The sequence below is a fragment of the Uloborus diversus genome, chromosome 5, assembly GCF_026930045.1.
Source record: "Uloborus diversus isolate 005 chromosome 5, Udiv.v.3.1, whole genome shotgun sequence".
Lineage (NCBI taxonomy): Eukaryota > Metazoa > Arthropoda > Arachnida > Araneae > Uloboridae > Uloborus > Uloborus diversus.
In genome coordinates, this window is record NC_072735.1 from 49,434,085 (window position 1) to 49,459,574 (window position 25,490).

A 25,490-nucleotide genomic window follows, 5' to 3' on the forward strand; every position below is an offset into this window, starting at 1 on the left:
GTAGCTAATATAATTAGCACAGATCAGACGAGTGACCGAAGCAATGGTTCGGTTCAACTCGAAGATTGAAGGCAAGGCATGGAAGCACAAAACTGCAGTCCTCAGTTGGAAATGACTGAGCTGGCGGTGTATTTCACGTATTTCTGCTTTAGCCCTGGCTAATGGGCGGTAATTTATTGAATATACCTTGCCTAGCGTTCATTCTTCGAGTTGAACCGAACCATTGCTTCGGTCACTCGTCTGGTCTGCTAATTCTAAATTAGCTATCAGTTTGTTTCGCACTTTTGGCTTCCTTAAGAGGTTTTCCATCTCCAGCTCAGTCACTTTCCTATGCCGGGCTGATGAGTGCTAATTAGCACGAAACTACAGTCCTCGGCTGGAAATGACTGAGTTGGCGGTGTATTTCACGTATTATTACCATTGTTTTTTTACTTACATTTTCACACCATCACAAATAATCAAATGTTTTCAAGTAAAATAACTGTGTTGCAGAAAAAAACATCAATACATGTTTTTTAAGTACTTTTTTGTTGGGTACATTTCTTGAGTAAGTTTAAATTTAAAATAAAACCATTATCATTTCAAATAGTTATTTAATTGAAGTCAAGTGGTAGGTTTTAATAATAATTTGAAACTTTTTTTATGAGAGGATCAGATTGTTTTTTTTTTTTTTTTTTGAAATATATGAAAAATATAGTTTATAGTTACAAGTTTCAAACATCCTACAAATGCCCTCCAAAAATATTATTTTATAGGTATTTGAAAATTAATGGGCATTCGTAACGTAATGAGTATTTGATTTTTTTTTTTTTTTTTGAATTTTTGCAATGTTTATCAGAAAACCAAAAAATGAAGGCTGCAAAAAATACATTATTTATTCTTTCATTTGTCATCCAAAACTTTTTTCATTGGTCGCGGTGATATAAAATAAATCATACCTCTGGAGCTTATCAACGAGGGTTTCTCACAAAATCCTCTGTTATTAGCCCAGAGTTGGGAGTATTGATGATGAGGCACGTTGTGACGATGCTGAAATAAAAGAAACGAAAAAATGTAGAGTCTATTTTTTACGTACCTCTTTCAATTTTTTCCTACTGAATACTTTACGTTTTATCATTATAGTGAGGAAAATGTTTTGACTCTTAAAAATGCCTTGCGTTTCAGATGCAATGAATAATGTTAGCAACCGATGTTCGTTTTAATCAACATTTTAGGAATTGCCGAAAACAATATAAAAGTTGTTCTAATGAGAGAGACAAGAAAACCGTCTACTTCGCATGGACACATTTATAAAAAAGTTAACGAAGTCACTGCATTTTTCGTTAAAAGTTGGTTGAAGAAATACAACATGCTGCTATAAATAAAGAGTAATCACGGTTCTTAATACCGAAAAAAGCAACATTAAAATTATGATGAGCTTACGTCTTCAATTATTCACAAGGACACTTTAGTTTGAAAATCAGCCAGAGCAGAACTTATATGCTACGTTTATCAAGATATCGATCTGAATTATATTTTTCGGTCAGTACTTTCTTAACATTGTAACTCTCTTCAGTCTTTTCTCTCTAAACTGTTTTCATTTTTAAAACAAATTTACTGCACTTCTCGTTTTCTTAAATTTGAAATTCACTCTTGCCCATTCTAAAAGTTACTAAATCCCAAACACAAAGTATTAATTAATTTTCTGTCCTTTCTAGGTCGTCCAGAAAAGTTTCTTTTTAATCAGCAATATGTTGTTTCAGCAAGAATGGGCAAAAGTATGAGCTACGATGAGTATAACTGTATATTCTCGATAGTATATTATGAAGGTTTATGTACATGTTGCTAATTTCAATTTTTGGTAGTTTGAGGCTATTAACTTATTTTTCTTATTTTATAGTCAATATTATGTAAAAGTTAACCGTTTAAAGAGTTGAGCGTACATTTATTTTGTAACTTTAGAACAAAAGAAGTGCTTTCATAAAATAAAAATACATAACAATTCTTCAAAAAATACATGCAGAAAACATAAATATATTTACAAGAAACTCAGTTTTTAATGGCGAAAAACATGAGATAATTAATAAATAATCCTAAATTTTTCCAAAAGTTTACGTTTTCTGCATGAAAAATGGGCTCGGGTTATTTTTACGAAAATAGAACAAATCATGTCCAAAACATTTGATATTTTGAAAATCAATTTTACTAATTTCCGAATATTACTCTTATTATGATTTTTTATTGATCCCTCATTTATTTGTGTAATAAAATATCAATGTTTTGTACGCAACTGAAACATGAAAAGTTAAAGAGTGTTTTGATTACACCGCGTAGCACAGTTAAAAAATATACCTGTTTAACAATTTTCTAATCATAAAAAAGGGCTACAGTTAAAGAAGAATCAAATGATGATTGTAAAATATATAATGTATAAAATTATTTAAAAAATATTCTGCCACAATATTTTAACAAACAGACTAGATATACAAAGTTTGATATTTACTATCACAAAAAAAAAAAAAAAAAAAAAAAAAAAAACTAAAACTCGTCTTGTTGATTGACAGTATAATTTTAAGAGGCTAACAAAGTACAGAAGTTCTAAGGATTAGAATCCTTAAAAATATTACAGTATTCAATATATTTGTTTATTTTATTTTAGAAATAGCTGTTACATAGTGAACAGCATTTAAAAAGAGTTTTTACATTGTTGTAGCATTTCAGCGCGATTTAAAATCACATATTGTAACTCCTGATGACTCAAAGCTGGGACACTTGATGTTCTCCTTCTTATTCCAAACTGGAATTCTTTTAAACATGTCGTAAACTACTAGTACAAAAAACCGGGATATTTGACTACCGCCAATTAAATTGAGAATCAATCCATAAATAATATTTATTGGATATATTTAATCAAATTCATTGAAAAAAAAAAACTCTTCATAACCTCTAAAAACAAGGGTGGAAAAATTACGCATTTTTTGTTATTCATTGACGTTGTTCGTATATTCTTATTTTCCTCATAAACGCATTGTTGGTTATCATATTTTTCAAGTTTATCAGTGGAATTTAGAACATTATTATGCATCCGTACATTGCCATTTTTCGTTTAAACCAACTTTGAACATCCCTGGAATACATTTAGAACTAGATGCATTGATGTAATTTCCCCAGTTGAGATTTTCTCATTGTTTTAAACTTTCCAAAATTAGGCAGATCCACCGCCGGCCCGGAAAGCGCTCTGGTATGTTGGAAATCTGATTATCTAAGATCTCTTGGTGATTTACGATGGCTCGTAATTAAATGTCCAAATGAAAGATCCCACTTAGATCGTAGCCTAGAGCATAACGCAACAGTCACGATACCTTTATTGCATTCCACGCCAATTGAAGCGGAAGTTTCTCCGTGACACCTAGTTACAAGGTTCCTGTTTGAACACTATTTCATGGGAAATAGTTGGAAAGTTTGGAAAGAGGATTTAGAAGTTGTTATTTGTTTCTAAATTATTTTGGGAATCATTTATTTTTCTATACATAAATAAGAGACGTTTTAAATTTTTTAAATTGTACTAATACTTATGCTATTAAAAATAAAAACTATCTTTTGAAGTTTAAGCTGATATACGTCTTACATTTTACCTCTTCCTAATTATGCTATCTAAACTAATTTAATCTGAGTTTTTTAATCTAGATCAGTTAATACGAATCGGTGTCAGTAACTGAATTTTTTCAGGTTCAAATTAATCAGACATATTTTTGAGGCAGAAAACTTTAGTCGATTGAGGATTTTGTTGATTAATGTCCAAAAATGATGCATAAAATTCTATCCTTTAGTACATAGAAATAGTTCAAGAGACATGATTAGAAAGATATTACATAGTTATTCATGTTCTATGTCATTAGTTATGAAGAACTCAATAAAACATAACAAGTCCTGAACTTTCTGAAATATTTTTTTTTGCCCGTGTCCTTCTTAAATTACAAATGGAACATGTTTAGGATCTAATATGAGAATAAAAGTGCTGTCCAAACACTTATCATAGTTTATATGTCGTTCTTAGCTTAATTCCTGTGCAGTTCTCAGGAAAATAAAGAAAAAAACTTGTTTGTGTTTTATTTCGTAATTTCCGGAAATATTTGTTACAAATATTCTCTAGAGTTAATGATCTAAATAAGATACGATACTAGTTAATAGAAAGTTCATAAGTATGAAAATAAAATGCACAGTGAAATCCCAGTTAAACGAATACTATTGAAACGAAATCGCCTTTTCAACGAAATCAATTTCCAATTCAATTGACTGTTACATTGCTTATTAGAGTGGTCTCTAAAAGTTTTTTGTAATGGTATTTCGCTATTTCTTTTATTTTGTCTGACTTTCAGGCAGGTTTGACTGTGTGCAAACTGAATAAAAAGGAAAATAAAGAAAATAATACATATGAATGTTTAGAAAAGAATAATAAAATCGGACTACTATGAGACTCACACTGACCCTTCGTTACCTGGACTCGTTGGGGTACGTCATAGGTATGTTCTGATAATCGTCCTCCAACTCGGGTCCTTTGAAGGCTCTGTTCTGGTGATGCCGTTGTGGGGTCCTGAAGGGCATGGTTTGGAATGTGTGTGGTGGCGTAAGGCAGAGGATAATACAAAGGCTCTCGCTGAGAGTCATAAACGGAATTACCCTTTGCCTTACCATAGGAACTCATGGAAATATCGTCAGCTCGACCTCCGGAGCCTCGTGAATCTAGGAAATAGAGCATATTGACGATGAAGTATCGATTATTTAAAGATATATTGTAATTAGAAATGATGCAGATATGGCAGAAGTCTGATTATAAAGCACTCATTAGTCAAAGAGGTAAAGTAAATCTATAGGATGCAAATATGGCAGAAGTTTGATGCTGAAGTACTGAATTGTTAAAGAGATAAAGTAATTATATAGGGTGCATATATAGCAAAAGACTGATTATGAAGTACTGATTAGTTAAAGAGATAAAGTAATTATATAGGATACTGATATGGCCGCAGATTTGGAGTCAATAAAAAAACAGCGGAAATTGGCATACATTTTTCAATAGACTAAGCCTACACGTGTTTGAAAAATTTAAAAATCGATACAAGTGTATGCATATTTAACAAAGGGGAACAAACTTACTCTTTACTTGTTCATTAATTTACTTTTATTGGTTTTGTTTAATACGTTATCACCAATAACTTAAAAAGTAATGTATTTCAAACGTTTTATTCAAGGTTTAATTAGTGATACAGCAGTGATTCTTCACCACTGGCGCGCACTTCCTGAGGTCACGATAACTCTAAAAAGCGCGCGCGAGCATCCAAATGTTCTAACTAACATTAAACTAAAATATTATAGCTTCATGAAAGGAGTTTAGCAGCATTTTATAGTGGAACAGTCGTTTGAAATATTCCTTTTATTAAGAAATAATTTGTTTTGTTGAAACCATTGTTATGTTGTGAATGAACCGCAGCTCAGAATCTTACTTTTTTTTTTTTTTTTTTTGGAAAAGTGAATTGCAATTCAGCAGTTGAGTATTGCTGATAAATGCTTAGGGACAGCTACGACACATAAAACTAAAGATACAAAGTGATCAAGAATGCGCAAAAAGATATTTAAACTAGGCCCTAGCCGCATCTTTGAACATTTGTTAGTTTCCAGATGTTTATTTATGTATAACTAACAAAATTTTGTAAGTTTTCGTTGATTTTATATGTTTATTGTTTTTTTTTTGTTTTGTTTTTTTCACTTATTATATGCTAATTGTTTTTATTCTTTTTTTCACTTATTTTGCATGGTTTTGACTTCAAGGGAAAAGATTAGTCAATAATAGACTTTGTTATCTTTACTGCATGAGTTTGTTATTTCTTTTCTTTTTAATAAATTACGCTGTTCTAAAATTCTCCTATGTCCAAATTTCTGAATATTTTCTACATGGAGCTGTCCATAAATGTCACTTTTTTTCAACAAATTTGGCACATCCTCTCTTCGTCACTAAGTGTCAATTTACTTAATCCCCTTTTCATGTTACATTTCACGAAGTTTTATTTTAGCGAATTATTATAAAACTGTGTGATGTCACATTTCTTGTAACCTCCCTCCCCTCCCTCCTCCTTGTCATAACTTCAACCCCCCTCCTCAAAGCAGAATATTATTTTTAGACGGCCCCTAAGCTGTCACAAAGATTTAAAATTTCTGTTCCTGCTTTGAAAGTGTGAAACTCTTTTCGAAATATAATACATTCACTTTTTGAAGAAATGTTCAATTTTTGATTGATTAAACGAAGGAGTTTCTGTTTTTTTCATTTTAATAAACAAGACCTACTGTTTATTTAAAACAGTTCTTACTGTCTAATGTGTTAAAATATATTATAAATTTTAGCTTATCCGAGCGTATAAATGAAATTAAACTAGTTCTAAAAAAGCTGCATTCCTTTATTGTTAATCAGCGCGGAATTTTTCTTAATTAGAAAAATTTGCGTTAAGCTAGATTAAAAAGCTCTTTTTTGTGACTTTGTAGCAGCTGTTTTCAAAACATAATAAACTTTTTCATTACAAAAGAGTTTACTTTTAATTAAAGTACTACTAAGAAAAGGAGTTAAATTTCTTCTTTACTAAGATTAGAATCATGTTTCTATTACCCTTTTTTCATTAAAGTCAGAGAAAAAGGGCTCCAAAGAAAAAGGTTATTATTTTCTGCAACTTCAAAAAGTAACTAACATTCCTAAGGCTCAGTTTTCATTGATAGTCTCTATCATAAAATATTGCTCACAATTGCTGTGCGTTTCTAGTTCGTTGTGTGTGTGTGTGTGTGTGTGTGTGTGTGTGTGTTTTTCTTTTCTAAAACTTATTGACATCAAATTTTAAAAATTAGTTGCAAAACTATTAACTAAGCAACCTTGAAAAAATCCTTGAATTTTTTTGAACTGTATCTATGTACGTTTACCCCCTACATACTTTACGTTTAGGAAAGGAAACCACTCTGCTTGTCTGCCTGAGAACTAAATCGTTGTATATTGCCATCTTTCGCGGTAAGACAGCAGCTCCCCCAGTGAATAAACAGTTAGTTTTCTTTCTCTTAATAAGATTTTAATTTATTTTTCTATGCATTTTCAAAAAGAAAACGACCAAGAAAATCCTTTGCTTCTCCACTGGTTGGGTATGTTATGTATTATGGTATGTGGGTAAGGGCCCGTTTTTTTCATATCACTAACCCCTTCCCTCTCAAAAGAAGAAAAAAAAGCAGAATCGTAAAATGTTTCCCAGTATTTTAAAACAATTACATACATCAACAAAAATGTTGTACTATGACGTGCCAAAAGATGCAGTTTTAAATGACGTTATGAACTTCAAAAAATTAAATTGCACGTAGGTCTTCCTTTACTGGTTGTTCAACCCTATATAGAAGTATTATATTTATTGCTGTTTTACGTGTAAAACAATAATTTGTGGTTCATCAATATTTGATACAAAAAACTCTACAAAGCACCTTTATGTAGGCGTTATACATGAATTCAATCTTGCAAAAAATAAGGTTACCAGTTTTTTTAAATCGGCAGGTTTTATACAGCATCCATTTTTGCAACCCAACAATGTAGATAAGTGCATTTTGTCTATGATACAGAGTATATCTTAAGCTGTCAAGACGCATTACAAGATCTAAAAGGTCCCAGTAATGCAGTTTGGTCACTGAGCTCTACTATACATAAGTCCTAGCCACCATACCTCTGTTGTGTTAACCATCTGGCTGTTTATATCGCGATTTTCACAGGTAACTGAAATGCGGCAAAACAGCGGGTATGTGTTTTCTTTCCGTTTTTTTTTCCCGTTTAACCACTGAAACAAATTATATACAATATTTGACAATTTGCTTACATTTTGAACACTATATGTCATAAGTTTTCCACTAAATTGTGGCATTTGTAAGTATTTTGATTGAAATAAAAGCGTCTGTCCTCGGAGGTTGAGAATAACACACAGACACACACACTCATACACACACAATTTTTGAAGCAATTTCGGTCCACAAACTGAGTAGGGTAAAAGTGGGAGAGACTCCATATGAGGTGAGACGCTATAACTTCGGAAATTCCGTGATTAAGAAATGGATGGCTATATTTTTCACTCTTATAGTTACCCATATAAGCATCTTTCTTAACGTGTCAGTTCTTGTTGGACTTAGCTCAAGTGTGACGTGTGTATGATGAAAAGATCATTGTAGTGCGAGCAATTTTCGACGAAAATTTTGAGTCTCTTTGATTTCAAGAAGTGTTAAATGTAAAACAAAGACAATATAGAAAGTAAGAACTGGTTTAAATATTTTATTTAGCTTGTTATTAACTTTTTTCAACTACATTTACAAATATATGTTATTACTCACGTACTTTACACCTTGTGGCATCTCTCCGACATAATGAACAGAATTCCAAACCTTTCAAAAGTGTAAATGAATGGTTGTTTTTATAATGGTTGGTTATATATATATGAATATATATATATATATATATATATATATATATATATATATATATATATATATATATATATATATATATTGTTTTTTGAATGCCGAGAAAATACGCGAGGAAGCATACGGTAATCGGGGGGCAGTAGGGTGAAGATAACTTAATTCTAGATAATTGAAAAAGAAAAAGAGAGAGAAATATCGGAAAATAAAACTAAAAAACTTTATGGAATGTCGTAGGAAGTTTTATGAGTTTTGTATCAGGTTTTACAGCTTCGGGAATATTCCCACTCCTTGAGGGTATTTCAGATCATTTATTTGCTAGATCTGATTTAGTTGAAGAAGCAACTAGTGATATTCTTTTTGAAAGTGTTACCACTCTACCTCTGTTTCCAAAAAAAACCATCAACCTCCAGTCAAACATCCACAAGGAAAAAAAACGACACAAAGATTCTTGAAAAATCTTATCTAATCCGAAAAGTGCCTAGCTCTACAGAGAAGCGAAAACAATTTGCTTGTGTGCACGGAATGTTGGGAAAATTATTATTTAACAAAAATAAACCTAGCTGGGTGAAATGTTCCTTTTCCTAAGAATGGTTGCACGAGTCATGTAATGTACGGTACCGTAATAATTGTGATGGGGAAATAATCCGCAAAAAGATAAAAATCAAGGAATAATAACACAGATGGCATCTCTCCCACACTATATGACGTCTCTTCCACACGTTATGGGAGAGATGGCCTGTTGTCAATTCACATTTTTTTTTCTTTTAAGTCAAAAGCTCGTTAATGGTAATTTTAATACTTAATAGTAGTGTAACTTTAAAATAAAACATAAAGGGTTAATTTATATTGCATTTTTTTAAATCTAATTTTTACAAAAAATATGGCGTCTCTCCAACTTTTACCCTAGTCATAGGGTTATCCCGGTTCGTAATTCTTCTTGAGCTAATCCAAACAACGAATATCCTCTGCTTGAGTAAAATCATCAGTGTGTGGGTTCTGATGTCGCATTATTGTACATAGAACGTTTTTTAACTCTTCAGCATCTAGAGGCATCCCATAGGCTTCTTGAATTTCTTTCCAATATCGTTGCGCAACAACACAATCTGAATCAAAAAAGGGCAGTGGTCTTTGGCTGACCATGGTGGTGTTGCACCAGACAAGGTTCACGTTACGCCAAAATATCAACTTCATTTACGCTGTAGGTCCGACATCGAACTCTACGTTCGATCTACATGAAGAACATAAGAGACATGACATTTAGCTCCACATTTTTCTCCACGTGAAGTACGTTGGAGGCATCCACGTTCTCTTTACATGAAGAATTTCGGACGGTCAATATTTGCTCTGAATCTCAATTCAATACCATAATTTCGTTCTTGATTTGTAAAACCATATGTATATTCATTTTTAAAACAAGCATACTGTAACGTGTAGATTAGCTTTAAACATATTTAATGAAAAGTATTGTCGACGTATAACAATAGGAAAAACAAATTTTCAATCTGATCACTTAATGCAAGTTTTAAGGTAAATAAATTAAGAGTGGAAAGAAACATAATTATCAAAAGTCTAAACTTTTTAAAAAATACAAAAAAAAAAAAAATCTTCAACTATGCCTTTTTTCGAATTAAATTTACAAGCTTTCAGAAGCGCAAAGAACCTTTTCTTTTACATGCAAGCAAAATATTATCTGTAATAAAACAAACAAACAATACTTCTGATACAAATGGTTGTTGGGATCTTAAAAATTATTATTTTCAATAATAATTTTTAGGAATTTATTTTATTTGTAAACATTTTGCAACAATTCAAAAGCGAAGAAGATTTTTATGGTATAAAGAAGTTCAATTTCAATGCTATCCGATTAAAATAACGCGTCGCACTGAAATATTCCATCAATCATCAAAAAATGATCTTTCTCTACATATTTCTGACCAATTGGAGAAAGAAATTGAGACATAATATCACAAAATCGAGGGAAAAAAATCCTTTTATTACAATGTTTTAGTTTTTTGAACAATGGATTGTATTATTCGCCTATAGGTCAACAATTAGCAATTTATACCTTCTTTTTTTTCATTGCAGTTATACTTATAATTAAAAATTTGTAAATGGTAGATGAAGAAAATCCTTTTTTCAAAAGAACAAATGAATGAAAAGTAACGCAATTCAGGTCCTATTAAAAAGCAATTTTTTTCTGTCTGATAAAAATTTATTCCTTATTACTCCCTTCTATCTAGCTTTCTTGCTCTATGAGGCCTTCAAGCATCATTTCTCTCTCTTACAGGAAAGGAATTCCTAGAGATAACTCGTTTCATCACTGAGGTGAACAGCCGTACAGTTGGTCACTTTAATTCTATCTTTTGTTGTTTTCCTGATTCTTTTCTTTTTTTTTGTCGGCATTCAGTTGTGTTAGAATGAGCGAAAACCATAAGTCCGCACGTAATAAAGTTAGGGGAATGTGTAGCAAAGTGAAATGGTGAAACATTTACTTTGCCAGCGTAATCTGGTAATATTTTGCAGTTTATTGCAGTCAGGCACTTTTCAAGAAGTTATAACCTTTTTTTAATATTTGTTGAAAGTCGGAATTATTTTTGATATAATGAAATGATGATGTTCTTGTTAATGACATCTTAAATATTAATTAAGACCTTATAATATTCGGTGCAGTATTTATATTTAGTTAATGTCAAGTGTATGTTTATTTTAAATAATTTTTACAATTCGTCAAAATTATGCGGGGCAAAGAGATGGGGCAAAGTGAAATAGATTGGTATGTTTACTGACTCAATCATTTACTAAATCACTCGCGTATTCATTTATTAATTCATTCATTTACATACCTTAATTTAGTAATTCTCCTATTTTTTCATTCATTCATTTATTTTCATATTCATTTACTCTTTTACTTACTCAACTATTTTTCTTCAATTATTAATCAATTTATTAAATTGTTCGTTTATTGTTTCACTAGTGGTACCCGCACGTAGTAGAAAAAAAATGGTCATTTGGTTTCCTGTATATTTACAAATAATGGATGATGAATTTCTCGTCAATTTGCTATGTTCATTTGATCGCCCTTGTTACGGTTAAACGTTATGATAATTTGGTAATTTACTCGTCCACATTATGATAGTTTCATCGGTAAAATGGTCTTAAAATTGGAATATAAAAATAACAAAATTCAATTCTCGAAATATCGCTTCTAGGTGCTCACCCCTATGCTACGAACCAATTGTGTGCCAAATTTCATGAAAATAAGCCGAACGAACTATGCGCTGTGCGCGTAAAAGACATTCAGACAGAGATACCAAGATCCAGGCCATCAGCTTTATTATTAGTAAAGATTATCTTTTCATTTATGCACTTAACCATTTATTTATAGTATAATTTCATAAAAAAATATTTTCTATAGTCAAATAAAAAGTTCTTCATTACAAAAATATTTTATTTTCCACTTTGCCGCATTAAAAATATAGTGAAATTTACTGCTTTTTTTTGAAGGCGCAAATTTACCGCCAAAAACTAAAAATAATGTTTCAATGCAAGTTTTACTATAAAATACTATATGTTTTCTTTATGTATTGTAATTTCAAAACAAATTTCCAATTGGTTCATTTCGAAAAAGCTCAGTCGGCTTAACTATTTCACTTTTTCCCACATTCCCCTACATTTATTGCTTCAGAAAACTGATTTCTTGTCTTTTAGGTTTAAAATTTCGTTTTTTTTTTTTTTTTTCTTAAGGGTTAGTTTTACATGAACATGAAAACTTATGCACACGTAAAATATTGTTGGCGATCTGAAACTGTGTTTAAACATTTAAACTCAAAACACAAATATATGCTTACTTAATTCAGTGGTTCCCAACCTTTTTCACTTCATAACACCCTTTTCAATAACTAAACATTCCGCAACCTCCTATGTGTACCTTATATATGTATATGCGTGTGTGTGTTTCTGTTTCGGCGTAGACATTACGTATATTTAATATAATTGATCAAGGTGTTTGAGATATTTTACTTAAGCTTAATGTTTTATTATTAATTATTATTTCTACAATAATTGCAGAAAGAAAAAAATATAATATCAATAATGTTAAATGTATATTTCGGTACTTTTAAAATTCATGCGTGGTAGCAGTGGCGAATGCAGAATTTGACTTTTTCCAACTTTTATTGAAGTGAGTGAATGCATTTTCTTTCAACAAGGCCGTCGCGAGTTCAGAAAATTGGAGGAGGGCGTTTGGGAGACTCAACTTTTTTTCAAACGTATAGTATGTAGCGCGAGAGTCCAGATGTATGCTTGAAGGTGGGAAGGAGGAAATGTCATTACAATCATATGATTAATCAAGTTAAAAGATTTGCGTTATATATAACCGGATAAAGAGAATTGACAGTAAAAATCTACAGTATATGTAATATTCGCCTTGGTCCTCCCCTGGAAATTGTTCGAAATTTTAGTGCTAAAATTGCAGTTTACACGATCTCTGGTCATTTTCGAAGGAAAATGGGTTTAGAGACTTATATGAACGGTTCAAGCTCGACGACAGTCTCTGAAATTTCTTGAAGTTGAAGTCCTAAAAATGAATTTTTAGACGACTTTTAATAATGGGGAGGATTGGAAATGCTCTCTAATTTTTCGAAAATGAAATTGATGTGTCCTAAATAAGCTTAGTTGTAGGCTATCTTTGCTACTGCTAAGGGAAGAAAAGTTGTTCTGGCCACCTATCCTCTGGAAAAAATTTTAATTTAAGATTCTAAAAATGCAATTATAGGCCATAGTTGTAAACATTCGGGAAAAGGTTTGGATTCAGAACCTCCCCTCCCCCAAATTTTTTTCGGAATTTAGGTTCCGAAAATAAAATTTTAGACGAGTTTTAATGATGTGGAGAGATGATTTCGGGTGCTCATAAGAAACTTTTTCTAAATTTAAGTCCAAAAAGAAGAAGAGTAGGCTATCTTTTATGAGAAGTGGATAGATTCGACGACCCTCATTCTGATTTTTTTTTTCTTTTTTGAAAATTAAGCCCTAAAAACGAAAATTTACATGACCTTTAACTATGTGAAGAGGGACAACAGATTCTCGCCTGAATTTTTTTTTCGAAATTAAAATGCTAAGCGCCCATTTTTTTCTTTCTTTAATGAAGTTAAGAGACAAAATGGGATTTAGGACTCTTCCTCGGAAATGTTAAAAAATTAAGTCTCAAAAACTCAACTACAGGACAGCTTTCAGGATAAGGATTGGGGTTTAGAGAATCTCTCACAGAAATTATAAGTTCCAAAAAGGATTTTGGATGATGTTAGAGTTAGTGAATTCGGGACTCTTTTCGCGGAAATTTGCAGAGATTTATATAATCAAACCAAAGCTCCAAAGCTGAAGATAATCTTAGAGGACATTATTTCATCAGGTTCTCTAGCTGCGAGGGGGGTGGTGCTGTAGTCCCATATCCCTTCTCATGGATTCATTGTGCTCAAGGATTGATTCTACTCTAAAATGCTGCTATTTTCCCCCTATGTCTTTCAATTTTTACATTTAATAGGTATAATGTCGCGATCCCCTAACAAATGCTTCGCTACCCCATTTCGGGTTCGTGACCCATTGGTTGGGAACCCCTGACTTAATAAGTACCCACTCCCTGCTCTTGATTATTTGTATTTTAATATATATATATATATATATATATATATATATATATATATATATATATATATTATTTATTTATTTATTAATGTATTTATTTGTTTGCGAAATCACCACCACCAAATGACTCGTAATTATATTTTCATCAAGTTTGAATGTTTTTATTGTACGTAAAATTGTTCAGTATAACAATAGCTCCATTGTTTTTCTTTTCACTTGCATATAATAAGTAATTATATTGTTTTTTTCATCAAATGCACAGAATTCACTACCCTTTTATGAAAATTTATATATTGTCATCTTAATACAGAATTTCTATTACTATACCAACAGTTCTATCATTTTACTTCTACTTGCATATGGTTTCAAATGTGTATATTGAATTATTAAATGTATAGTCTTTATACCGAAGTATAACTAGTAATTACATTTTTATTCCTTTTTATATGGCTATCAAATGCAACATTTCTCAGTATAAAAATAGCTTTATTACTGTATTACTCCTGCGCCTTGCATATAATGATAATCAGAATGATTCATTATCAAAAGTATGGACTTCATGTAGCTGACTAGTAATTATTACTTATATTTTATGTGTAAACTGTTTGAGTTTTTAAAATTGCTATTTATCAAACAAATGCTAAATATTGTCCGTTACTGTGCAAATTGAGATCGCAAACATGTATTGTGTAACGTATTTTCCCCTTAAAGGCTCTGTAAAGGGTTTTCAGACATCCGTTCCTAAGCTGTAAGTCCAAACAAATTTCGTGATATGAGGCAGTGAGAAGCAAAGGGATGTAAGTGGCAAAATTAAAAATTTGGAGATAACCAATACAAATTGTACGGAAACCTCTGCTCTGTCTTGGAGCAAGATATAGTACTAGTAACCCTTGTAGATGCTGCTGAACAGCATGATTCAGAAAAATCCTACGTAGGAAGTTATCTTTAACGTGTTTTACTTAAAACTTGAAAATTTTCACTTACATCCCTTTGCTTCTGACTGCTTCATATGAAGTTCTCGGAGGTGGCAACTCCAATGCAACAGAGTTTCAAATTGAAAAGAAAAAGGAAAGGGAGGGGGTATGAAGAAAAAAAAAAGCTTTCGTGAGATATGTACGCTTGAATATTTTCGGAAATAACATGTTCTCTTCGACATATTTATGAATTGAAAGTAAAAGTAGATCATTAAAATTTTCCATCATTTGCCGATTGAAGTTTTCCAAGTTTTAAATTAGTTTTTTCTTCAGAAAATGTATCACTTTTTTTTATTGAAATGAATAGATTCTTGCGTAACTGAGTATTAAAATAATATCAACCATTACTGCGACGAATTTGACGGACTTGCAATTTCACGGCAAGCAAATCTCTACATGATACACTATCTTTAAAAGAAAATCATTACGAAAAGCTGAAAAACAAACAAAAAAAAAATGTTCACATCCGTTATACAAAATACGTGAATTTTTTAACTAAACGTTATCTTTCACGTAAAGATGATCAGGAAATTACATGCTTAAATGTATTGCAAATGAGCTGAAATCCTCCAAAAAGATGACATTTTCCATAAAGTTAAGTTCCGTATCATTAGAGAAAAAAATGCTATAGAAGTACGAAAAAAAGTCTTCTACCGCTGTCGTGCAAAACGCAACTTCCCTTTATTGATTTTGTAATTTAGGATCTCATTTTATTTTCTTTTTTCCAATATGAGGCTGACGGATGTTGACACCCAAAGTTTCTTACACATTTTAGATTCAAAGATAGTTTTCAGCGTTACTGATTGCTACTATGCATAATTTAAATAATCTGAGTTTTTTGAGAAATTGAAAATATTTGTCGAGAGTTCTAAACGCACACACCGGCTGTTTATCTAAACGGCAGTTTTCCTAGTTTGACATTTTTTTTTAGTTTTTCTAATTTTATGTACTCGTAATTATCATTTTTATTATTAAATTTTCATTGACAGCTTACAAATCTTCCTAGAATTATAAATTGATTACTCTGAATTTAGTTCCTGAACTAAAACATTTTCTACAGTTTATTGTGCAGGAATATGCATCAAAAAGTTCATTGTTTCAGAATACCGATGTTTGAAAGAATCGATGTTTTTAATCGATGTCACACTACTGGTGAGGACTGCCGCGCAATGTTACCTTTTCCTCATGTATTTATTTGTTTTGTTTATTTTTAGTAATCTTTATTACTAATAAAAATAACTGAAATTATCTCTGTCTGGATCTCTGTAGAGTGCCTTGAATGATCAGAGTGACGACAAGCACACCCCCCACTGAGAAGCGGGGAGCGCCTCTGTCCGTCAGAGAGCATCTTGACGAAAGTCTCGTAGATTTAACATAGGAAGATTGGATGGGTCTCAGAAAAACGCTTTTATTGTGAATAATCAGTTTTGTACTGATATTCTACCTTATGTCTCAAGTACATAAATGTATAGGCTATCACCTATTATCATTTTTGCAACTCTAAGCGACAAATTGATTTAATTATAGAGCATTGATCTTGGGATTTTGGATTCGGATAGTGCTGGCGGGCTTTTTGGCTTCACTAACGTTACGGCAACCATTCTCCGTTTCCAGGAACGTTTGATTTTCGGGTTTTAGAAGTTAGTTTTGCTTATAAATGGGTTTCAGCGTGCAATATTTTTACTCAAATGAAATAATTATCTTGGAATAAAAATAAAATGCATCTTGTTTGTAAAAAAAAAACGATACATATTTTAGTCATTATATGTAGCTGCTTATTATTTATGATTCATTATGAAGAAAACTGATACTGGAGCACATTTTTATTGTTTAGACGCAGAAACCATAAAAAAGGGGAAACAATGTGAAACTCATTACCAATATTTCACAATGTGAATGTTCAAAATTAAAGATACGTTTAAAATTAATTTAAATCATTCACATTCATAATGTGGAAAAATGCTATAAGTACGTAAATTCAACTCAGTATTTTTTATACTGTTTCGAAAAAAACTCAAGAAATTAGTATCTTTTCACGATATTAAAATATCATTAAACCACGGTTTCGTAAAACATTCAATTTCATACAAATTTGCAGTTACCTTGTTGTAGCATTCAGCTAACGATATACTTTTTAATTTTTCTTTTTCCAGTTTCTTCGATGATAAGTTTTTTTCTTTTTAATATATGTTGCGATAACCATTCGAAGTGAATTGTTTATTTTGTTGAGAATTTGTCCGCATTTATGCAGTAAGAAACTATCATTGAATAATTTTATCAAGAATTCTCAATTCAAGCTTTTTAGCACAGTGCATTTCAGTTATCTATAGCTAATAGTTTGTTTTGGTCTTTTCAATTCTTGTTTTCTTAAAGTCGGATATAGCAGAAATTAATTAAACTTATTCATATGCATATGTCTGTACCTGGGAGGCAAATGGAATTTAGTCACAAAAACAAAGCCAAGAGACGAGCTAGGAATTTTTCTTTTCTGATAATTTTTATTACTCGATTGGATTGCCATTTATGAGCTTATAGAATGAAAATTTGTTCATTCAAATCTTCGCATATAATTCTTCTTATGCTTCTGAATAGAGTTTAAAATGTTGAGAAAGATGACGCAAAAGTCTCGATTTTTAATCGGATGACTTGCCCTTAACGGCACAGCTACATAAAAATTATGTTTCTTAATTTGCTTCAAGAGAAACTCTTTTTTTATTGCACGTTACAATAAGCAATAGAAGTTCATTATTTATTTTGCGAATTTTCTCTCGTTGAAAAACAATTATCATAGAATTTGTTTTTTTTCAAGAAAACTCATTCTAAAGTAATGCTATTCTCTCATTCGTTTCTTTTGTGAAAGTTAAAATTTGTCATTTACTTTGTTTTCCTTCACGCACACATATTATGTAAAGAAAATGGTGAAGTCGCTTATCATTTTCAATTCATTTTTCTTAGAAATCTTATGTATTTGTTTTTGGCGGATAAGTGAAAAGAAAGAATGGAGAGAAACTCAGTAGCCTATGCGAAATACTTCAGAAACTGAAGTCACGTCTTGTGCCAAAACCGCAATAACGATTTACACTTGGTGGCAAATCGACTTATTTCAGCCAAACGGTCAAAATTTTCTCTCGTCGCATCTGGACGAAAGTTGCAACCGAGCTTGTCCGGGGGGGGGGAAACACCGCTGTTGTCGCCACTCTGTTCTCAAGGCACTCTCGATCTCTGTAACGCGCATCGCGCCTAGACCGTTCAGCCGATTTTCATGATATTTGGCACACAGTTAGTTTGTAGCATGGGGGTGTTCACCTCAAAGTGATTTTTCAAAAATTCGATTTTGTTCTTTTTCTATTCCAATTTTGAAAACATTTTGCCGATACCATAACATGGACGAGCAAATTACCATAACGTGAACGAGCAAATTACCATAGCGGCGACGAGCAAATTATCGTAACATGAGCCAGCGAATAAACATAGCAAATTGGCGAGAAATTCATCATTCATTATTCGTAAATATACAAGCGAATCAAATGACCCTTTAATTTTCTACTACAGGCAAAGCCGTTCGTGTGCCACTAGTGAATTAATAGAGAAAGCAACTTTTGAAGCTGCAGTACAAAAAATGCAAGTCCAGAGTCGAACCAACTTCGTCTTACTCGCATTGAAATATGTTATCAACACTATCATGTAATCACTCAGACCAACATTGAACATTTAGTGTATAATCTTCATCTAAATACAGGGTCCGACACATTAACCACCCGTATTTGAAGTGAGAGCTGTGGGAACTGTGGTGATATGGTGGTGGAAGTGATATGGAAACATTGCAGTATATGTGCCATTTGCAGTAGCAGCTGTGGCATGACGCTGTAAGCATCGTCACGTGTTGTGAATGACCATACTCGAAATAGTGGCTTTTTATTGATACTCAGCATGAATTTTGCTTTCAGTTACATTTGTCTGACATGATCCTGTTCCAGGTTTTAAAAAAATACATATATTAATAATAAAATGCTTGTGCATTAAACTTTAGAGCCACAGGTACTGCACCAAAAAAAGGAAAAAACACTAAACGCCTGGCCAATCTCAGAACGTTAAATTGCTGAAAATTATGGCACTCGTGAGAGCGAATATCTCGAAATCTTTTAAATGTTTAGCACTTAACATGCATCTGTTCAGGGAGGATTTTCTATTAAGAATGCAAGAAATTTTGGAGCTGATCTGCGCAGCTTGTTGTAATTTTTCTACCAAACAAGATCAGTTCTGACAAATTAAAACCGAATGCGAGTAATCAAAAAAAAAAAAAACATTTCAAATATGCCGCTTCATAACACATGATGACTCTACTTCCCTCGCAATGCAGTCACTACTGTTGCAAATTACACATATGCTGCTAACTGTTGATAGCGCTTCCACCATTGTATTCCCACCACAGCTCAACCAGAGATGTCTCCAAATAAGGGAGAACCTTGTATAACTGTAGTCGTTGCTTAAAATGTCCATCAAAAATAGCCTATCAGATCAATTTCACAGCAGTTGGTCTTTAAACATAGGCGTATGACTGTCCGATGTTTTTCAATTATTTTGGAAAACATCTTTCTTTTTTTTTAATTTAAACTTGAATAAATAAATATGTTTGTGCTTGTTAAGTAAAAAAAGAACGAAGAACGTAGCAGATTACTACAGACACGTGTTTTGGGGTTATAAGCGAGTTTATGGATGAAAAGATATCCGACAAAATCAAAAACTTTATCAGATTGGTTTGCTTTTATCAAATGCCTTTTCATACATGTCTTTTCGTCTTGCGTTGAAAAGGAATTTCCTTGTAAACTCGAAACACAGTCTGCCGTAATCTGCAATTTGGGCAATTCAACGTTCCTTTTTTGTTTTTTTGTTTTTTAAATTTTTTACTTGTTTGATATCGTATTTTAAACATGGAAAACCACTTTATAGCTGAAAGAGTCAACTGCTATAAACATAACTTGCTGTCAATTAAAAGTTGTCAAAAATTGTCGATGAACACATTAAGAGCATAAAATTAAAGAACAGAGGAGAAACACAGATCAAGCAAATGTTAACAAGATATGGTTTACGTGTATATATAAAAGATGAGTGGCCGTAGAACGCACTTTGGACTTACAAATGTCGGACGGAGCTTCTCCTGCTGGATCTCTTCTCTTCCAAACCACCACAAAAGCAGTCACACTTATAATGACGACGAGAACCACAATGGCGCAAACGATGGGGACCAGAATTGTAGGATCTTCAAAGAAGGGTGGTTGCCGGATGACGCTCAACGGTGGGACAGTAGCTAGAAAGTAAGATAATAATGATGACTACATTTTATTTTCAGCGTGTAACCGTTAAACGGTTGCCTGCAAGATCTCTATTTTCGCAACTGTTAGTCTAAGATAGATTCTTCCAATTGCGAAAATGGTCAAAATAAGATGCAGAATTAGGATATTAAAATATTGAAATTAAGAAAAAAAAATAAGTGAAAATAATGCAAAACTTGACTTTTTTAAATGGTTTTAAAGTTCTTGACATGGCTTCGAGGAAAATCCCAAGCATCAAAAGACAATTAGAACATTAAAAAATGACATCAGTGCGACCAATATTTTACCGAGATATAAAACGCAGTGTTTTTTGACTTTTACCATTTTACACTCGCTGTAAATTACACCTTTTTTCTGGGGGGATGGGATTCAAGGGTTTAAAACTTTATGTGTATGATTTTTCAAACTGTTCGGGCTTTTGTAGTGTGTCTTTATGTATCATGGCATATCATTTCCATTTATTTTTAAAAAGCAATATGAAATTTCTGTAAAAATGCGAGATGTTCCAATCTCATCTTATGCATAGTCTTTACTAATTTTGAATTCAAATATCTCCTTGAGTTCTGGTCGCAAATATTTCAAATTTTTCGTGTTGATACTATTTTTCAATGGAGATTTTTTCCCTAAATGAAATTTAGGGGACTAAGAGACCATATAAAAAGTTATACTTCTTACTTTTCACCATTTTTTTTTCGCTTAAAACTTTTCATATCTTAATTCTGCATCTCATTTTAACCACCGTTTTTGTATTTAGAAGTCTGTTTACGACAAACGGTTGCGAAAATGCAGATCGTGTAGGACCCTCCCATAATTAGTTTTGGAAAAAATATACATTAATAAATAAATGGAACTGCATTAAAATAAAAAATGAAAGCAAAAATAAATAAATAAATAAAATAAAATAAATAAATAAATAAATAAAATAAAATAATAAATAAATAAATTTAACAATATAAAATAACGATGAGGTCATTTAGCTTAATAATTTGAGCACTCAAATAATGCATTTTACTTTTTAACCGACTTCAAAAAGGAGGCGGTTATCAGTTCATACCGTATGTATGGTTTTTTTTTTTTTTTTTGTCCACTCACAGCGTCTCACCTAATGGACCGATTTTGATGATTCTTCTTTTAATGGATAGGGGATGGCTCAACTTAGGTCTCATTACTTTGACCATATTTGTTCGTTAGAAAAAAAGTTATGGTCAAAAAACAGTAAATTTCATGCAATTTCTCTATTAAATGATTAAACATAAAACCCGTTGTTTCAACAATTTGGTGCCATACAACAATAATATTAATAGTAATTGTGGTGATAATTTTGAATGGAGGCTTCTCTGAAGCAAGCATCAAGTTTCTTCAGTGTCATTGCTCTATAGTGGGGGTAAACCTAACGTGGAAGCGAGGTTTATGCAGTGATTAGGATCTGCTTAGCCTTCACAATGCTACTAGGTTAGGTTTGCTTCAACTATAGTAGTATTTTTATCGTTATCCAAGTATGCCAATAACAGATGATTTGGGCTGAGTAAGGAGGTACAAGATTGCACAAAAAGCAACTATGCTGTGAAATGTAAATTAGTTAGGAAAAACGTAATATTTAAATGGTTATAATTAAATTAACACACAAATGAATTCCAGCGAGGAACGAAGATAAATTTTCATTGTCAATCGTTTAAAGTTTAAGGCGTGTTTTTATTTTTTTTAGTATGGAGCATTTTTATGAAAAAAATAAGGTAAAGTTTCGTTATAGTAACTTCTTAATATTTCTGAAATACATTTACACTAAAAAAAATTAAATAAATAAAAATGTTTTGAAAAAAAAATAGAACCGACTTCAAAATTGCTCTAAAAAATGAAAAATAATTTTATTCTTTAAACACCATCGATAATACTTTTAAACATAATTTTTGAAGTTGGCGCAAAAACGATCGATAAAATCATTCACAGCCATAACTCAGTTACAACTATAAATTAAATCAGGCCCAGTTTCTTCACTACCACATGCATTACGCATTGATGACAGCATATTTGAGTAACGATATAAATGTTTCGTTCCTAACTTTGGATGATTTTTTGATAACAATATGAACGACGCATGGATACAATGGATTTTACTTTTTGTTTTTGCGCCAACTTCAAAAATTATGTTTAAAAGTATTATCGATGGTGTTTAAAGAATAAAATTATTTTTCACTTTTTAGAGCAATTTTGAAGTCGGTTCTATTTTTTTTTTTTTTTCAAAATATTTTTATGTAGATAAATGACGAATAGTACAGGAGAAAACAACTTGCTAGGGGAAAAAAAACTTTTTTTTTTGACAGAAAAAATGTAGCGCATCTGATTGCTACTTGATTCCATTTGAAAATGGCGAAGACAAGAAGTAATGCTCTATTCTATTGTGGGCACGTAAATGGCAGTATCTGCAGAAATGAGTTTTCAGGACAGTTAAGGAATTGCGTTTTGAATTCAGTACTAACAATAGGAAGATGCATCAGACACATTTTTCACGCTTTTTTTTTTTTTTTTTTTTTTTTTTTAGCGGGAACCAAATAAGTACGTTTTTACATTAAAGCTAACGTACAATGGATGACAAAAATGCAAAAAAGAAAAATGGAAAATTTCTTTAGTTACCCACGGCCAAAATATAGGGTGAGTCGAACCTCCTAAGTTCCCCTTTACATACCACCTATTTTTTTTAGCTTTTTCAAAATTCTTAGCAATATAAAACACATATTTAAAAGAATCTATTTATTTTTTGAATTTTAAAATTGTTTGATTTCTCTAAAAATGTACTCCATACAAACGATACGAATAAAATTGGTTCACAGAAATAACATCCAGGGGCGCCCAGATGAGAGGTTACGGAAAATTTCGAGACAGCATCATAATTTCTCAATATTGCATGTTTTTGTTAAATTATTTATTTATTTGTTATTTTATGATGACTAATAATTATTTTCATTTTGATATAGTTATCTATGAATGCTGGCATTTTATGATTCAGTGAAACTGGGAGTTTAACAATTTAATTTAAAAACATCCTATCGCCCCCGTATTTATGTTGGAGATGCGCTATGATAACAGGTAAAACTTATCAATAAAATTAATTGGATTTCAAAGTTATGTCTATTATGTTGTTTAAATTTGAAATTTTTATATTGCTACCATTTTTTACTTATCTATTCCTTCCAAAGAGAAACCTTGATTTTATTTTAGCAAGCTGCAAAATATCTTTGTTTTAATAAAAAGTAAACCACAAAACGTTTCGTATGATTTCCCCTAGGTGGCAGCAGTATTTGTTACTTAAGTTATGAGTGGCAAACATCTTCAATGAATTATGAATCCAATCCCACAAATAACTTAATTCATTTTTGTTCAACTTGTTTGATATTTTGTTAATTCTTACTCTTCTATAGATTGTTCTAATTTATTATAATTATGTTTTTTTTTTTAGAAGAGGGAAGTTAATGTTTTAAATTGTACTTGGCTTTAGTTATTTTTTTCTCGAAAAGATGGCAGCACTACTTACATAAATCTAAATATAAGGAATAATTCAGTTTGAAAAAAAAAAAAAAATATTGACTTTTCGTCAATTGCAAATGTTCCGGCATTTACAAAGACCGCTTTATTATTTTCTCCAGAAAAAGATAAAGCGTCCCTTTCAACCTCAAAACATGTGTATAAAATAATTAAAAAAATTAATGCCTTATAAATGTAACCGTCTTAATTAGTTTATTTTCGAACCTAAGATCTTTTTTGGTTTTAATTCCTTAACATACTCAATTGACATAGTAAAAATCAAAAAATAATTTAATAGAAAATTTCAAACGAACCTGAAATGAGCTGAAAAGTTTTAAATATAAGCGAATTGTCGAAAATTAAGTTCTAAATTTAAATTTTAAATTATTCTTTAGTTGTAACTTACTCTAATTCCAACAGTTATTTTATATTAGATTCGAATTTATTCCTAGCAAAGTCAGAACACAAAAACAAAAACCCTAAACTATAATCCCTTGTTTATGTTCTTGCTCCCTTTTTTGTGGAGAACAGGAACGCTCATCACACTTGCACATTGTACTCTGCCTAATTGGTAGGTATTTTAGCACATTTTATTTGTCTGCGTATTAGTACAGCGTACGTTAGTTTATATGTCAAGAAAACAAAATATTTATCTCTATTTGCTGCTTCACATAAAGAAATGATTTTACTAGGTTTAAATTTCTCTGCTTCGGCACAGTACATTAGACTGTATTGAAATGAAATCCTGTCTTGTTGCGGTCACTTCCAAATGTGTGATACTAACACAGTTTTATACCCGCTTTCGTCATCTACGGGTCTGAACTGCAGATGCAATTAGAGTAGGTTTTTGCTTGTTTTACTGTATTATTATCATCATTATTATTTTTTAAAATTATTATTAATACTTTTCTTCTTCTTCTTCTTATTATTATTATTATTTTCCAATGTCACAGTAATTAAATTATACTGTTCTTATAAGAGGAAAAATTTTTTTAAAGTAGTAATGTCTTCTGTTTTAACTTTAAGTGCGTGTTCTTTTTTCAGAAACTTTTTATTTTTTTTTATTTTCAGAGAACATGTTTATGCAATGCAAACACTAATTTTTCAATGTAGTTTTTGTGCTACCCCATAATATGAGGCTGCCGTGCAAATAAATGTTTTCTGGATTTTTTCTTTTTCTTTTTCAAACTTAAAATTCTTACCTAATATTTTGTTTTAAGCTTATAAACAGATATGGTTTTAATCCAGGAGTGCTGAATTCTATTACTCACTTACATTTATTATTTTTCCTTAATCATTTTAGTCGTAGGTGACAAAATACCAAACCCATTTGGTGCTTTTACCCCAGACACCAAAGCGTATTTTACAGCAAAAGTTGCTGGCGTCGCGGCAGTCATCAACCAACTGTTAATTTCATAAGGCAGATTCCATGTAACTATATACCAAAAGTGAATTTGAAAAACATTTTTTTTTACGGAATTTATATTATGATACATTTTATAAGGATACCACCTATAATTCCATGAACCTTATATGCAGATTTAAAGAGAAATACGTTCGT

The 25,490-nt window shown here is 31.4% G+C and overlaps 1 protein-coding gene across 1 annotated transcript in view; it reads right to left on the reverse strand.

Annotated features, from left to right (window-relative positions):
* LOC129221911 (cell adhesion molecule DSCAM-like) overlaps nt 1-25,490 on the reverse strand; it is a 301,931-nt gene that overhangs the window by 23,364 nt on the left and 253,077 nt on the right. Inside the window, exons 16-18 of the mRNA XM_054856287.1 lie at nt 20,215-20,385; nt 4,478-4,722; nt 939-1,029 (exon numbers count right to left, since the gene is read on the reverse strand). Of these exons, the coding sequence (XP_054712262.1) occupies nt 939-1,029; nt 4,478-4,722; nt 20,215-20,385 (507 nt within the window). The remainder of the gene's footprint in view (nt 1-938; nt 1,030-4,477; nt 4,723-20,214; nt 20,386-25,490) is intronic.